The sequence below is a fragment of the Cucurbita pepo genome, chromosome 5 (assembly GCF_057944985.1).
Source record: "Cucurbita pepo subsp. pepo isolate OVF chromosome 5, ASM5794498v1, whole genome shotgun sequence".
In the NCBI taxonomy this organism is placed as follows: Eukaryota; Viridiplantae; Streptophyta; class Magnoliopsida; order Cucurbitales; family Cucurbitaceae; genus Cucurbita; species Cucurbita pepo.
This window is the reverse complement of record NC_141802.1, coordinates 13,766,296-13,781,385: the sequence shown is the minus strand read 5'-3', so window position 1 is coordinate 13,781,385 and position 15,090 is coordinate 13,766,296. Positions and strand designations below refer to the sequence as shown.

The following is a 15,090-nucleotide window of genomic DNA, read 5'->3' as shown; positions in this document are numbered from 1 at the left end:
AAATTAACCCAGCTCTTATAATTTAGATTGGGTTGGTTCTACTGGTTTGATGATTGGGTTCAATATACACTCTAATTAAAATTGACTTGGAAGTTGAGTTAATCAAATTTATTTTAATAGTTTTATTGATTTTTAAAATAAATTATTTAGTAAATCCTTTTATATATTTCATATTAAGTTAAGTTGGGTTGAAGTTAGTAACGAGTAAATATGAAGTTAGAAAATAATAGTTGACTTTTTTAATCTAATAACAAACAAATTATTCAATGAGTTCTGTCACAATATAGTTGTTTCTTAATAATTATTGGATATAGATTTAATAATATGTTTATTCTCTATAATCACTTAATACAAGAACAAAAAATAGTTTTACAATTCTTCTATCGCACGTCTAATGGTATAAAAACTGTCAATCAAATTGTGACATCTCATCAAATAATATTTCAAATCATCATACAATGATATAGAAGGATACTAAAACCGTTCCGAATTTCTTGTCCAATCCCACGTTATGGCTTTGCAATGGACAGGAGAATATCATATGAATTAAACTGAAATGACGTGTGAAATATATACTCCTTTTAGATTAAGGTATTAAATTTTATCGGTTAAAATAGCATGTTCGCACATTCTTTTTATACAAATTTAATACTAAACTTAATCCATTCACCTAGAAATGTTTCACCTAGAGATGTCTATTTAACTTGGAAGGTTGGAGACCTGGCTTAAACGAGATGAAAAAACTCTATTTCAACAAGAAATTTGAGTGGAGAGAAATTTCTCTTAATTAGCTAAACACGAAAATGAAAAAACTCTATTTCAACAAGAAATTTGAGTGGAGGAAAAAATTCTATTTCAACCAGAAATCTGAGTGGAGAGAAATTTCTCTTAATTAGCTAAACGAAATAGACACGGGGCCGATAAAGGCTCCCCAATCCCACCTCGTGGACATCACTACGTTCACTTATCATAGATAATCTCCTTCCTCGGATATGAAATTAAAATGTGCTGGAATAATAAACATAACCACATTAGGTCAATTTGAAGTAAGTGGAATATAATAATCACAATTCCAAGGTCGATGGTTTAATCTTCTTATTGAAATCGATACATTGATGGCTGCAAATGATAAAATCTTACAACATTTGTGGAAACTCGGAGAGCAATAAACAATTACATTATGGAAATAGAAAGAAATATAAAGGCACAAGTACCTGAAAAAATTCACACAAGCTTTTGTGCGTTCATGTTCATGTAAATTCCTACACAAGAACCCAAATTACAAGATGTATGATGGAAGATACCCACACCTCCTCCTCTTTACATCAACTGAACTAAGACTTAACTTTTGATATAAAAATATGAAAGGAAAGAGAGAAAAAGAAAAAAAAAAAGGGAAAAAATCTATATATATCTCGAAGAATGATTGCCATGGTTGCAAGCTGAACGCTTTTCAGGTGAGCAGATCCAAGGAATGAGCCAGGATTTCATGTTTCTAAGTCAAAATTGGGGATCGCAACAGTCAGATCAAAGTATTACTGATACTCTGCCAAACAAAATGGTCTTTTTTTTGTTCTTTTTCTTTCTATAATGTTAGTTTTTTTTAGGTCCATCGCTCGGCCTCCTAGCTCTTGCTCTTACGAAGAACTGCAGTGGGTCGCTTAATCTTCATCCTCGTTGGAGGCGAAGGAAAATGGTTTGAACTTGTGGCCATCACCATGGTAGAATTTATTTTGAAACTCAACCCAATGAAGACGCAAGGCATGAAGGAAGGCACTAAGGGTCTCCATCATAAGAAGTATGAAAGCAGTGGCAAAGGAGAAAACAGCTAAACCAATCATCCGGATGACAAAGCTGTCATACCTATTGAATTGCCAGAACAGTATCAGTACCACAACATGACAGACATTCCATAAATACAATAATTTTGCCCACCCTAACCCCCTTTCATTTTGCTACTCTTTCTTGCTCTCCTTTTTCCACAACTTACATCGGTGCAAATTTTAACTAAACTCGATCACTTGGCTGGCAATGGAATTGTACAAGATCTTTTGGAGCTCGTTTTTTTTATACCCTTCTACTACCAAAAAAAAAAAAAAAGATCTGGGTCGACTCCCTACCATTATCAAACTAGTCCTATTAGTACTCTAGAGGAACTCAATTCCAACCAGACTTTCAAACTAATACTTTTTGCAATTGACTCTATAGCTTCTTGAACAAACGTTGGTTTTTCGATCAAGTTTTGAATGCTTTTCTAGTCATATTGTTCTACTCTTTGTGCTTAAGAGGAGATAACTATGTGCCATGTATTTTACGAGTTTAAGAACCGTTGTATTTCCTTCATTATGCATGTTTGAGGTGGTGACTATGAAGAATTATAATAAGGAAATTTTAAACTTACCCCCAAGCTAGGAGAAGAACTTTCTCATAGAAAACTGTTGACAGTTCTGAGTGCGCCAAGCTGTACAAAACAACAAATATAAGGCTCAGCTATCATCTATTCACATTATTATTTAATTTAACTAAAATTTTGAAACTCAGCTACATAGTTGTATAATTATGAGATGGCTGGAGGTTCCCAAGAAATAGCGACAACACCATGGAGTACCTTAAAGCCCAAAGTCGAAGATATGATGCTGTATTTGAAACTGCACCCAAGACAAATTCTATGGAGTGAATCATTTGGTGAACAAAGATCTCGCTAAAATTGAAATCCTCTTGGTGTTCCTTTGCCGAATTAGGTTCCATCTCAAGATCTACCTCAGAGGATCCAAGCACCCCATAAGTACGACCTTGAAATCTCTGGAATGTATCATTAGGTAAGTAACTAGCAGAAAAATCTAACTCGAAAGGAAACAAATAGCAGCTTAACTAATCAGAAGACGACATTTTAAATCAATTCAAAAAGGCTGTCTGAGATACCACAGGAGAGTACTAAAAGCTGTAAGATCCAGCATACCTCTGTATGAATCTTTTTCAAGATAAAGGGCTTAGGAAAAAGCATCCAAGGCACTGCAACTATAGCCAATATCAACAAGATAACCTGCAATAGTGAGCATTACAAAGGTTAACATTAAGCTTACCTTGTCAGCAACATCAGAAACCAGAGCTAGAGATCATACTTGAAGTGGTCTTTGGCCCCAAAACAATTCGTTCTCTCCAAGATCATCAAATGGGCTCAAAAACATGTAAATCATCACATGGTAGAGGTCAGCTTGAGATCCAGTGCACCACTTGATGACAATGAGAAGAGAAAGATATCCAAAAAGGCTGTTAAGAAAGATCACTTGTGGTACAAACTGGTACCTGATAATATAGCATACAGATAATTTCTTTTTAAAGTGCGACAGAAATTCATTTTGAAGGAAGGACAAACGTGATGAACTGAAGGAGAAAGTAGAGACCTGATATCAATTGAGCTTCCAATAAAACGTGCGTTAAAATAACTCAATATGATCCCTAAGTTCATTTGGGCAATACCCAACAAGATAGACAACTTCATTTTAAGAGAGTTCAGAAAAGGAAGTTCTGAACGACTTCCACGCCAACTCGGGTCAACACCAAACGGGTAGGCATCACGGTATTTAACTAACCCAACAGTGTGTGCATCACTGCCAATAATCAACAAAATTCAAAATCAACAAGTGAAAAACAATTAACAACCTTCAGAATAAACAGATACTAGATTGCCTCCTTAACCATAAAAATTATACAAGGAAACAAAGAATCACCTGCATGAATTATCTCGACACTTGTAAGCAGATGCACCAAATATATGATACGGAACAGAGAAGAACTCATTGTAGATCAACCCACAATAAATTGAAAAGAGGGACATCAAAAGAAGAACATAGCGTCCACCAAATAGCATCTCCATAAAGCTTCCTAATTTCTGGTAACAATGAGTTATGTATATTAGGTAATGTGAGACCAGTGACCACACATAGGATACCTAATTACAAAATAGGTAGTCCAGAGACCGGAGATGATTTGATATCTATTAAGAACCAGGTAGATTGCTGAAGCAAACTAATAACGTTCCAGAAAAGTACCTATTTCAGTTAAACAGTTCTCAGATAATTATTAAGTAATCGTCAAATTCAAACCGTTGTCATCCCAAAAGGTTAGTTTCTGTAGATGTTCCTCTCAAAGATGAGTGTCAACCAAAGGTGAAAAAATCCATTTGTGGATAGGACATGGTAGTAAAGACCTTTTTTGTCAACTTCGTCAACAGTTTTATTGGATTGGAATCAGAAGCAATGATTTTCTTAAGCATGCAGCTCTCTTAACTGATATGTAAGCAACACTTCATCTTGGTTGGCGATAATAGTGGAGGAAGGTTGGTCACACCCTTTAAGAACTCCCCGGGTGAGTGTTCGTTACAGCATCAGCTCCACAGGTGTTCTCTTTTCCTTTTTTTTTTTTCAAGATAAGCAAGAGATAATCGGCAGGGTATGTTAATTGATTCTACGGATTTCTTTCATCTACACCGAAATAACTAACAATGAGGACAAAGAAATTTTATTTGAAAAAAACTTTTCTTTAAGAATGTTGGGTTCGAAAGGCAACTATTTTCTTTCCATGAGAGAGAAAATGAAATTCAAAAAGTATCGTGTTTAAAAACGAAACACAATTTTCAGTCAACATTTTCTGCAAAAAAAAAAAAATAATAATAATAAAAGGAATTGAGCTTACTTGAAGAAAAAGATTGTTTACCTGATTATTGAGCTTACTTGAAGAAAAAGATTGTTTACCTGATTATTGAGCTTACTCTCACGAGCTATAAGAAATAAAGCTCCAAGCAACAAGCATATTCCATGACCCCAATCCCCAAACATCACTGCGAATAGGAACGGAAATGTAATAACAGTGTAAACTGCAGGATTTGCTTCTTGATATCTAGCAACACTGCAAACGCAAATTAGAATGTTACACTCAAACTACAATTAGTAGAACTAGATGTATAATAGATATGACGAGAAATGTATCTGTGAGACCATGCCCACAAACTGCAATTCTAATTAGTAAGTATATGTCGGCATTGAAGACAAAGTATATAATTTATCAAAAAACAATATGTACCACAAATTTAGTAGTTACAAGCCACGTAGATGCACCAAGGACCATAAAGGAGAACGATACAACAGCCTAATACTTGCACCGATACAAACACTGGCACATCATCGCACTTACTGCTCACAGAGGCCATTTCCTAATACGCCTCATCAAATCACTCCTCTAACTAGATGTCATCCTAAATAGTATTGTAATTTGGATTTCAACGACGGTCTAGAACCTACCTTAATGTCGTATTTTTTATTCCAGTTCACAATCCTTTGCGACTTTTCCCAAGATTTCCGAAGATGTGGATATTTTCGTTGTAATTTTCATAGATTCAAACCACAGTACCTGTCAATGCTGATATATTTCACTTATTCATTCTGCTTTGCTTGCAGAACGCGAAAAGCTTATTAGTTATTAAACTTATAAACAAACTAATCTAGGTTTCATTCTATAACTATTTTGTTTTTGCTTGTAATACTACTCCCACTTCTATATTTTTTTGTTTTGTTATCTACATTTTAAGAACGTTAACAAATGATCTTTTTTATAAGAAAACCTTCCCAAAATCTATGCTAAATTTTAAAAATAAAAAGCATTGTTTTTAGAAGTCTTCAAAATTTGGCTTCTAATTCAAGCGTATTTTTAAGAAAGATGAAAAAAAGATGGGAAAGACATCAAGAGTAAACAAGTGTATATTTAAAAACAGAAAAGTGAAAGCAAAATCATTATTAGACACAGCCTTAATATTTCAAATCTTGATAAGAAACTTACCCATAGGCATCAACAATTTCCTGAAAAGCATTTGTCAAACGGTTTGTTCTAAAATATGTAGGAGGGGATTCAACCGTATCCATCACATGAAATATTATGCCCACTTGTGAACTGCTATCAAATGTTGCTCGTTGAAGTGCCTCTTGAATCTACCAAATTATTAAGAATAAATTTTTTTGTACCGTTAACTAGAGAAAGGTTCCACGAAATAGGACAACAAACAATATGTTCAACTGCAAAGTTAGGTTAACCAATATCACAAAATATTTTTTAAGGTATTCGTGTAACAAGCTACCTGAGATTTTGCAAAGATTGGGCACCAGCCTTCTCCAACAAGACATTTTTTAGTGACATCAAAATTCAACATGTTCAGTGTATCATATACAGCCTTTTCCCTTCTTACCTGAGAAAAAATGGGAGGCCCATTAATTAGAAGCTTATTAATATGCAGACTTCCAAAATTGAAAGAAGTTTCAAATCAAGGGAGAAAAGTCACTCTATTACATCTTACCATATTCATCCATTTAATCAAGTGAAACCCCATCGATGCAAGAGCCTCATTTCGGTGACGGATCCCAGCATCTAAAGTGGCTTCAAGTTCAATGAGGCGAGATGAAACCTGCAGCCAAAAGCATACAAATTGAGGGGTCAACAATACTTTTGTGATGAAATAAATAAAAAAAATGTGCAGAAAGTTGCAGAATTAAGTTATATTAATTAATGTGTTTCAAATACTTAGAGCCAATGCCATTGAAAGTAGGCCAAGATTTAATTCCTTTCAAATAGTTTGTCATTGATGCATTGCCTATTCAAATAAAGGGACGGCAGAATGAAGTTCGCTATTGTTTTATTAGAACCAGAAACATATATTTTTCTCCAAATTAAGAAAGACGAAATATAGATCAACTATGCAATTTTTTCTCAACAACCTTTCAAAAAAGCAACTCACTTCTCTAGTTATCTTCCTCTGTTTGGTTATATCTTCAGGAACAGGATAGCAATTTGCTCCAAAAGCCTCACAGATCTTCAGAACTTTATTTCTGGCTTGCTCCCCAGAGAAAAACACTACAAATACTGTTTTCTCAACCTGCAATGATAAGCACATAGGCATAAATAAAATTCCTAAGTGAAAATATTTATTCCAAAAAATAGTTGATAAACGAGCTGGGAATTAGAAACATTTGTTTTCAAATAATTCACTTTCTCCACATGAAGACTAGGAAAACAAATTTCTCATTGGTATGGACCTAGTTTTCTTTGTAAAGTATGCTGATGAAACTTATTGCATGCAATTTTGTTCCCTGATTCCTTCAGAGAATTCTCAAAACAGAAGACATTTCAGAGTAAATGATGCAAGAGGCATCTGGTTAATAAACAATTCTTAAGGAAACAAAAGTTCAACAAAACACATCATTTCATGATAACTAGCCACAATAAAGCAGATGGGAACATGCATAAAAAGAAAAAAGGGGTTGCACAATATGCCTAAATCTTAAAACCAAAACAAGGCAAGAGTACGGAGAAACCATTTCCGTCGATATGGGATCCATGATCTGTATATCTGCTGGTGCCTGATTGAAAAGCATATTGCCCCTTGTTGCACGAAACAGCATCCTTTCAAATCTAAGAACTTTGGATTTACAAATAATACCACAAATAAATCTCAAACCAGATTGACTGGACGGTCCAGGTCTCATTTCCTACAAAATAATGCAGGTATCAGATTGCCTCGCATAGGAGTTGCATTGATTGAAGTAAGACAAATCTACCTCAAGTGGTAATCCATCATCAACATAGTTATCATTCATGAAAACATTTTCATTCAACTCCCTTTCTTCTGAGACTGAATGGCTATTACTGGACACCAGAAATACACTTGCCTGAAATTTCCAGATAAAAAAATATTAAAGCTGCCCAAAAAAAAAGTGAAAAAGATCAATAGCTGGTCTCAACTAATTTAAGTTCTAGGGATAAAAATATTATAAGATCACAGTAGTTCATTACCAAAACCAAGTTCATATTCATGAAAAAAATGAAGGGGAGGATAAAGATGTCGAGTAATTTACCTTTTGCAATACCATCTTGAATTCTAAGAGTTCATTATATGACTGTCGAAGTTTCTCACTGTTGGAATTCATTTCAATCAGTTCATGCTCATGATCGGCTAGTCGTATCTGACAATAATAAAACAAGGAAATTGAAATTAAATGCTGAAAGAAAGCAGTCCTAACAAGCTAAAGAGACCGTTTCCATTTATTCGTGTCAGTAAGGCTATATACTTTGAAATGAGATACGGGTTTGCAAACAATGTACAAGCGGAATCAAAACGCTTAAGAAGAATGAAAGAATAAAGAGGGGAGGAGTTCACCAACTCAGGAGGCAAGGAAAAGGCCTAATCAACGAAAAACCCCAACATTATAGATCATTTTCCATAAACAAAGTCTACAGAAGGAGCACAAACTTTCATTGAATTTTGAGTCCTCTATCAATATTTTATTGCTGATCCAGCTTTGCAGTAAAGCAGTAGACACCTATGGGCACCTTACGTAACCTCAAACTAATAAAGCATTTATTGAAGAGGAAAAGGGTAATGCTTGAAATCTACCTCTAACTCCTCTAGCTCAATGTGTTCTTGAAGGATTGGTCGAGTAGATGCCAGTACACCAGCTTTACTGATTTGATCTTTGAAAAATCTCAGCTTCCTTGACATCTCTGCACATCGCTTTACCTGTGAAAATCTCCCAAACAATAAAACAACTAGTATTTATGAGATGCAATCACGCGTAGACATGTTGAACATAAAAAGGAAAGTTGAAAATCAAAAGGTTAAAATAACTCGAGTGGCACCTAAATTAATAATATGTTATAAACCATTAATAGGTGGCTTCCAACATAGGGATTGTTCTCCAACAGTTGATAGGAGGGGGGTTGAATTCAAGAAGGAAAATCATTAACTAAAAAGAAAGTTCAATGGAATCCACGAAGAACCTATCAAATCTGTAAATAAGTCATGCACAGAAAGCAGTACTCAGTAAAGTTTGGAAGTGGACGTTGCAGAAAACTTATCAAATCTGCCAACATTCAGTTATGAACGATAGAAAACACTCATGTGCCATACGTTGCTCTTCACAAAGTATAGTAGTTACCTGGTTAACAAAGGTTCTCTGGAAAGGACTTTTGGCCTCGTTTAACTGCCAGGGAGGAAAAGAAAGAAACATAATTAAAGTACGGTCCCCAGCATATTCCATGTTACCTCTAAAACATTTCATCAAACAGTAATTATCAAGCACTACAATTTGGCCCCCGACGCTTGATCCATTAGATTCTAAAATAGTCAAATGCACAAAACCTCCCCATTACGCATTCTATATGTCAAGGCATAAATCCAGCCAACTGGTGACTTGTGGTGCAATTCAGAAATCATGAAACCAGTAAACAAATTGCATAAAATTGAACATACTCTCACACATTGACTGGATTTGCATCGACTCTGAAGCAACCAAGCAAACCTACTAACTGACATTAGAGTTTTATAATCATCTGACCAAGTAAGAACTGAGAATTCAACGGCAAACCGGTAATCCCTCCCCGGAAACAATGATAAAACATAATGAACAGGCTTGAATCATGATGACCACGCAAAATTTTCAACAATTGCAGTGAAGAGAATGCGAAAACACAAACGCAACACCACGCAAATTTTGATATGAAACAAAATGACGTCAGTTATAGATTAGAACAGCAAAATTTGATATGAAACAAAATGACGTCAGTTACAGATTAGAACAGCAAAATTGGATATCAAACAAAATGACGTCATTTATAGATTAGAACAGCAGAATACGACGAATTGGAAACATACATCTTTAAATTGAAGGATGCCAAGCTCGCCAAGGTAAGAAATGGCTCGATGAGCGGACTCGACAGGGATGATAAGCTGAACAAAAGTCATCTTCTCAGAACGCATCAGATCCATAGGCGGTATATTGTCTAAAAAGTCTTCCATGATTGTTTCTTCCCGGAAACGAAACAGAAACCGTCGCCGGCGGTTTGAGATCTGTTCTCTCTCAGATCTGAAGCTCGGTTCCGCAGTCCCTTGGTCCGCGCGGGGAAGGAGAGTGAGATTTCTGGTGCGTCAATTCTTCAGTTTTCCGCTTGCAACTGCCATTGCAAAACGAAGAAAAATTTGTGTAAATTGAAATAAACGCTTTCTTAACGTCAAATCAAATCGTAAACGAATATGGTCGCCAACCGAAGCAATGCTTCCATGTAATTCCATTCATTGATCCGTCTAAGCTGCGACGTATAGAATACAATACATAACTATAAATTCGTTTCCTTGTTTTATTTTTTATTTTTTATTTTTTATTTTTTTTAAATCGACCTTTTTCTCATTATTTTATTTATAATAAATAAACAATCATTTCTTATAACCATATACAAACATCTCCCTAACATAACACGTTCTATAAATGTGAGACTCATGGCAACAGCTAAAACAAATAATATCTGCTGGTGGTGATTTTGGTTTTGAAAAAAAAACTTTGAATCTTCACATGATAGATCTTAAGCATTACTTGTAAGTGTGTAGAAACTTCTCTCTGACACATTTTATAAATCTGAGGCTCTAATATGTCCTAGGAGTAAGCTGAGCTCAATTTTTTATTTTTTATTTATTTTTAAAGTGAACTTTATATAACTTTATAGCATTTTCATATTCCATTATTGCTTTTTTATCTTTTTATTCTCAACCTCTCATCTTTAACAAAATTAATAGATATTTGGGGTTAACTTTTAAAATATTTAATTTGATTTTTTTTTTTTTTTTTTTTTTGTAATTTATTTACTATTATTTTTATTTTAGTCATTATTCGAAATCTCAACCAAATTGCAAAAATAAAAAATCGTTTAAAAGAAACTACATTTTTTTTTTAATTTTTTAATTTTAACTTAAATTTAAAAAAAATTAGAAAGTAGTATCTACAAATATTAATATTGAATTTTTATAATTTTATATATGTGTATAAACTTGAAAGGGGTTGATTTAAGCTAATATTTAGTTCACGATAAAAATTAAAAAATATATTTTCAAATTATACCGAAATATATGATTTAAAAAATATGGAGTTAAGAACAAAAATAAATCCACTAAATTAATATAAATACTTTAAAACTTTACTGTTAGTTTTAGATAGAAACGGTTAATATTTATTTAAAAAATATTCTACTATTAAAAGGCTTTCAAAAATATTTTTTTTAACTTAAAAAAATTTGTTTTATAAATAGTCTTAAATTTTCAAAATTTTTATTAATAATAAATACCCTTAAATAAAAATTTCAAAAACACATTTAAATAGGTTAAAAAACTTAAAAATAGAACGGCAGTATATGGACAAAACTATTAGTACCACGTCTCAAATATTCTCACGAACTTTCAAAAGAAAAATTAATACTTAACTTTAAAAAAAAAAAATTAAAAAGTTGGAGAGATGATCTATAGAGTGTAGATAAACAATTTTCCTCTACAATATTTAGTGTAATATATATATATATATATATATATATATATATATATATATATATATTTGTTAAGAATATTACTGTTACTTTTAAATTTTACGATTAAATATAGTATTAAGTGTAAGAATATTTTTTTTTATTATTTTTGTTAAATTTAAAAAGTATTAATAAAATTTTTAAAGTTAAAAAATATGTCTGAAACAAATAAAATCCAAACTATTTAAAAATGAATTAATTTACCAAATAACGTATTAGTTATTAGATAAATTTTTTTAATTTTCGAAATATTTAATAATTTTAATTTTTTTTTTTTTAAAAAAAACTAGGTTTTAAACAATACTTAAAATCTAATTATCATATATATTTTCTCAAATGAATTATTATCCAAAATTGTGAGTTTTGTAAGCGCGCGGTTTTTCCCCAATTTTTCTTCAGAGCTTTGGGAGTGGACGTACTATAAAAACTGAAATTTCTAACGCTAAACTTCACTGAAATCTCCTGCACTGCAATTCCCGTCGGAACTTCTTCACTGGAACAAGAACAAAATTTCCAGATCGGTTTCTGATTCAGAAATCTTCGTTGTTCTCTCAGTAAGTTTTGTTCCTTACTTATCTTTGCAAGATTTTAATCTACTTCTTATTCAATCCAGTTGTTCTTTATTTTCAATTTCTCCAGAAGAACATAAAATTTGTATATTATTTATGTGGCGATGTTGGATCATTTCTATTGGCATCTTCAATTTCTTGATTGTTGAGAAGGTTCCGAAATTTTATTAATCCTGGTAAAATCAATCAGTTTGGGCTGATATTGTCGCAGCAATTATGTGTGTCCAAGATCCCTAATCCAACTTAGATACTATTTTGAACTCGATTGTTTATGCTTGGTGGTTGATCGAGTTTAAAGAATTCAAGTAAAACTGAAGACAAGAAAATTACAGAGGGAGGGAGTAACTGAAAAATTCTCGACTATTAATCCGTTACTTACTACACTTTCCATCCGGTTCAAAGGACAGCAGTTATTTTTTAATCTTTTAATTATTATGAATTCTCTTTAATGTTATGACTAATTTAGTAGGTTTGATTTGCCACCATAGCATAGTGGATCGAGCTCTTCGTACTGTCTCAAATATCCAAGTCTTAGACATAGATAGTTGAATTTCTCACCCATGCAATTGTTGAAAAGGAGTTGGCTCAAGTGGTATTGGTTGAAATGTTATAATCTTTTAGTTGACAAATCCTACAAATGGAGGGTTTAGGCTTTTGAATTAGAATATTAGAAGCTATCTTGATTTTGAGTAAAGAAAGATTTCTTCTCTGAGTTCTTGGAGAGATTGATTATAGGCTCTTTCATATGATACCCAAAAGAGTTGAAGGCATTCAAAGAGGGAAATCCATCAACTTCCACCCCTTAGGCCTGAACCTTATTTTTTCTGGTGAATGTAAATACAATTACTGAGAGCTTTCATGAAAGATGTCAAGAACTTGGCAGATATTGACGATGAACAAAGCATAACTAACTCAAGGAAGGTCAGCATGGCATATTATTTGGAACGTTTCTGGTGGATCTTTATCCTATTTTGTTTCACATAAGTTCATTACTCAATTGTGAGGAAACCTTTCCAAGAAAAAGATTGTTTATAAATTGGTTTAACTCAAGGAAGGTCAGCATGGCATAATTATGTGGAACTTTTCTGGTGGATCTTTATCCTATTTTATTTCACATAAGTTCATTACTCAATTGTGAAGAATCCTTTCCAAGAAAAAGGTTGTATAAAATTGGTATTAATGTTCTCTTTCCCCTTGTTCATAGGGATTGATTACCTGGTCTGAAATGAGCAAGTCTGAAGGAGATGAGAAGATCTTAAGCTACAATGATGTTGTACTCAGAAAATCAGACTTGGACATCCTTAATGGTCCATGTTATCTGAATGATCGAATCATCGAGTTCTATTTTAGCTATCTATGCACATGCCATCCTTCCGAGGACATCCTTCTATCTCCACCTTCAATTGCTTTCTGGATAATGAACTGCCCCGACACCGACGGTCTCAAGGATTTCTTACAACCACTCAATCTACTCAACAGGAATCTGGTAATCTTCCCAGTCAATGACAACAATGATGTTAGTAAAGCTGAAGGTGGAAACCACTGGAGTGTTCTTGTATTTTACAGAGAAGCAAACGTATTTGTTCATCATGATAGCTGCAAAGGGGTGAATAATTCCTCCGCCAAGCGACTCTACAGAGCTGTGGCTAGATTCATGGGTGGTACGAATTCGACATCCGAACCCAGTTATGTGGAATGCAGTGAGTCTCCTCAGCAAGTAAATGGACATGATTGTGGTTTGTATGTTACAGCCATATCAAGAAGTATATGCAGGTGGTATGAGCAGGAGAGGAAAGAGGTTGGTTGTGGAGATGGTTTTTTGTGGTTTTCTGCAGTGGCGAAGGAGGTTACCCCATCTTTGGTTGCTGATATGCGTAGTGAAATCTTAGGGCTAATACGAAGTTTCATGGCTCTTAAGGAATACCAACCGGCTTCTAAATAACTCGCCGTTGTTAATTTTCCATATGGTTCATTCATTCCCCCTTTAGGGCTGCAGTTGTGTAGCTAATGGACAATGTTTGTTCCCCTCATTGACTCAATTTTGAAATGCGTCGAAAATTCAGCTAAACCCCATTTTTGGGGTGAATTTGATAGAAGTTTCCTTTCAAACATGTTTTGTAATGATTTTGATTAGGGTGAGAGTGATTTAAACATTTTCAAAATCACTTTCAAACCTGAATTTGACCCTTTCGAACAATGATGCGATGGTAGAAGACCATCATTAGAGGAGCACCCACCTAGGTGTGCAACTCGACACGACAATTTTGTTTGAAACGTGTTTGCGCAAAGTGCATTACTCGATTACTACTTGAACCATAGATTTGATTAGAGCCAATTCCCTTTTATTAATCAAGAAAAATGTTCAATCAAAATCTACAATGATCTAGGCCAACGTGAATAATATTTATTCAAATATTAAATATTTGAGTCAAATAACTAGAAAATTAGATAAATATTTGAAAAAAAAATAAATAAAAATGCGAATATTTATGTTTTTGAATGGATACTTTCCCTTTTTTGTTTTACCACATTTTTTTAATTATTACTTTTTATTAGAAAATAATGTGTGGGTGTGAGTGTTTATTTTCTTTGACCAACCAACCACTACAATGACTAATCGTCCAGGCCCATGGGCCCACTTCTTCTCCTTGGCCCACAACTCCATTTACTTCTTGTCGCTCATCATATTATTTTCCTTTTTTTTTTCTTTTTCTTTTAAAAAAATAAAATAAAATATTATGAGAAGATAAGTTTGCTTCGAATCCAACTTCAATGATTGTATTGAATGCTTTGTCTAGACGTTGAAATTATTATTTTACTCACTATATTTTTAAATATCTATTTATTTGGAATTAAATTTTATCCAATTCAATATAAATTTATTTATAAAAATTAAAATACAATTTGTTTTTATCCAATTGTTTTGCTTACCGTTTTTCAAAACCAATTTTGTTTGTCTTAACTTACGTGTTAATCATGTTTATTGTTATATCAACCTCTTGTTATTATTATATAAATATTTTTTATTTTTACAAAAAATTGGGGTGGGGATACTTAAAATGATAATATGCTACAATTATCTCTATCCATTCTATTTAAAAAAAAAATTGACCTACTATTTAGAATTAAA

General features: G+C 33.2%; 2 protein-coding genes across 3 annotated transcripts; one reads left to right on the top strand and one right to left on the bottom strand.

The window, feature by feature from the left end:
• Positions 1-1,157: 1,157 nt before the first annotated feature.
• LOC111794406 (V-type proton ATPase subunit a1) lies at positions 1,158-10,198 on the bottom strand. Of its 2 annotated transcripts, XM_023676390.2 has the most exons (19): positions 10,088-10,198; positions 9,698-9,996; positions 8,982-9,026; positions 8,441-8,563; positions 7,902-8,009; positions 7,605-7,715; positions 7,362-7,535; positions 6,785-6,922; positions 6,347-6,454; positions 6,131-6,238; positions 5,836-5,984; positions 4,755-4,908; positions 3,732-3,892; positions 3,405-3,611; positions 3,123-3,306; positions 2,960-3,043; positions 2,609-2,802; positions 2,402-2,461; positions 1,158-1,863 (listed from the first exon to the last, which is right to left on the bottom strand). In XM_023676390.2, the coding sequence occupies exons 2-19, from the start codon at positions 9,839-9,841 to the stop codon at positions 1,662-1,664; spliced, it is 2,454 nt and encodes an 817-aa protein (XP_023532158.1). In that variant the 5' UTR covers positions 9,842-9,996; positions 10,088-10,198; the 3' UTR covers positions 1,158-1,661. The 2 variants fall into 2 exon arrangements, with proteins under 2 accessions (XP_023532158.1, XP_023532159.2); XM_023676391.2 differs by lacking the exons at positions 9,698-9,996; positions 10,088-10,198 and adding an exon at positions 9,296-9,532.
• Positions 10,199-11,743: 1,545 nt separating this feature from the next.
• LOC111794485 (Cysteine proteinases superfamily protein) lies at positions 11,744-14,056 on the top strand. The gene is made up of 2 exons (XM_023676520.2): positions 11,744-11,945; positions 13,165-14,056. The coding sequence occupies exon 2, from the start codon at positions 13,186-13,188 to the stop codon at positions 13,900-13,902; it is 717 nt and encodes a 238-aa protein (XP_023532288.1). The 5' UTR covers positions 11,744-11,945; positions 13,165-13,185; the 3' UTR covers positions 13,903-14,056.
• Positions 14,057-15,090: the final 1,034 nt, after the last annotated feature.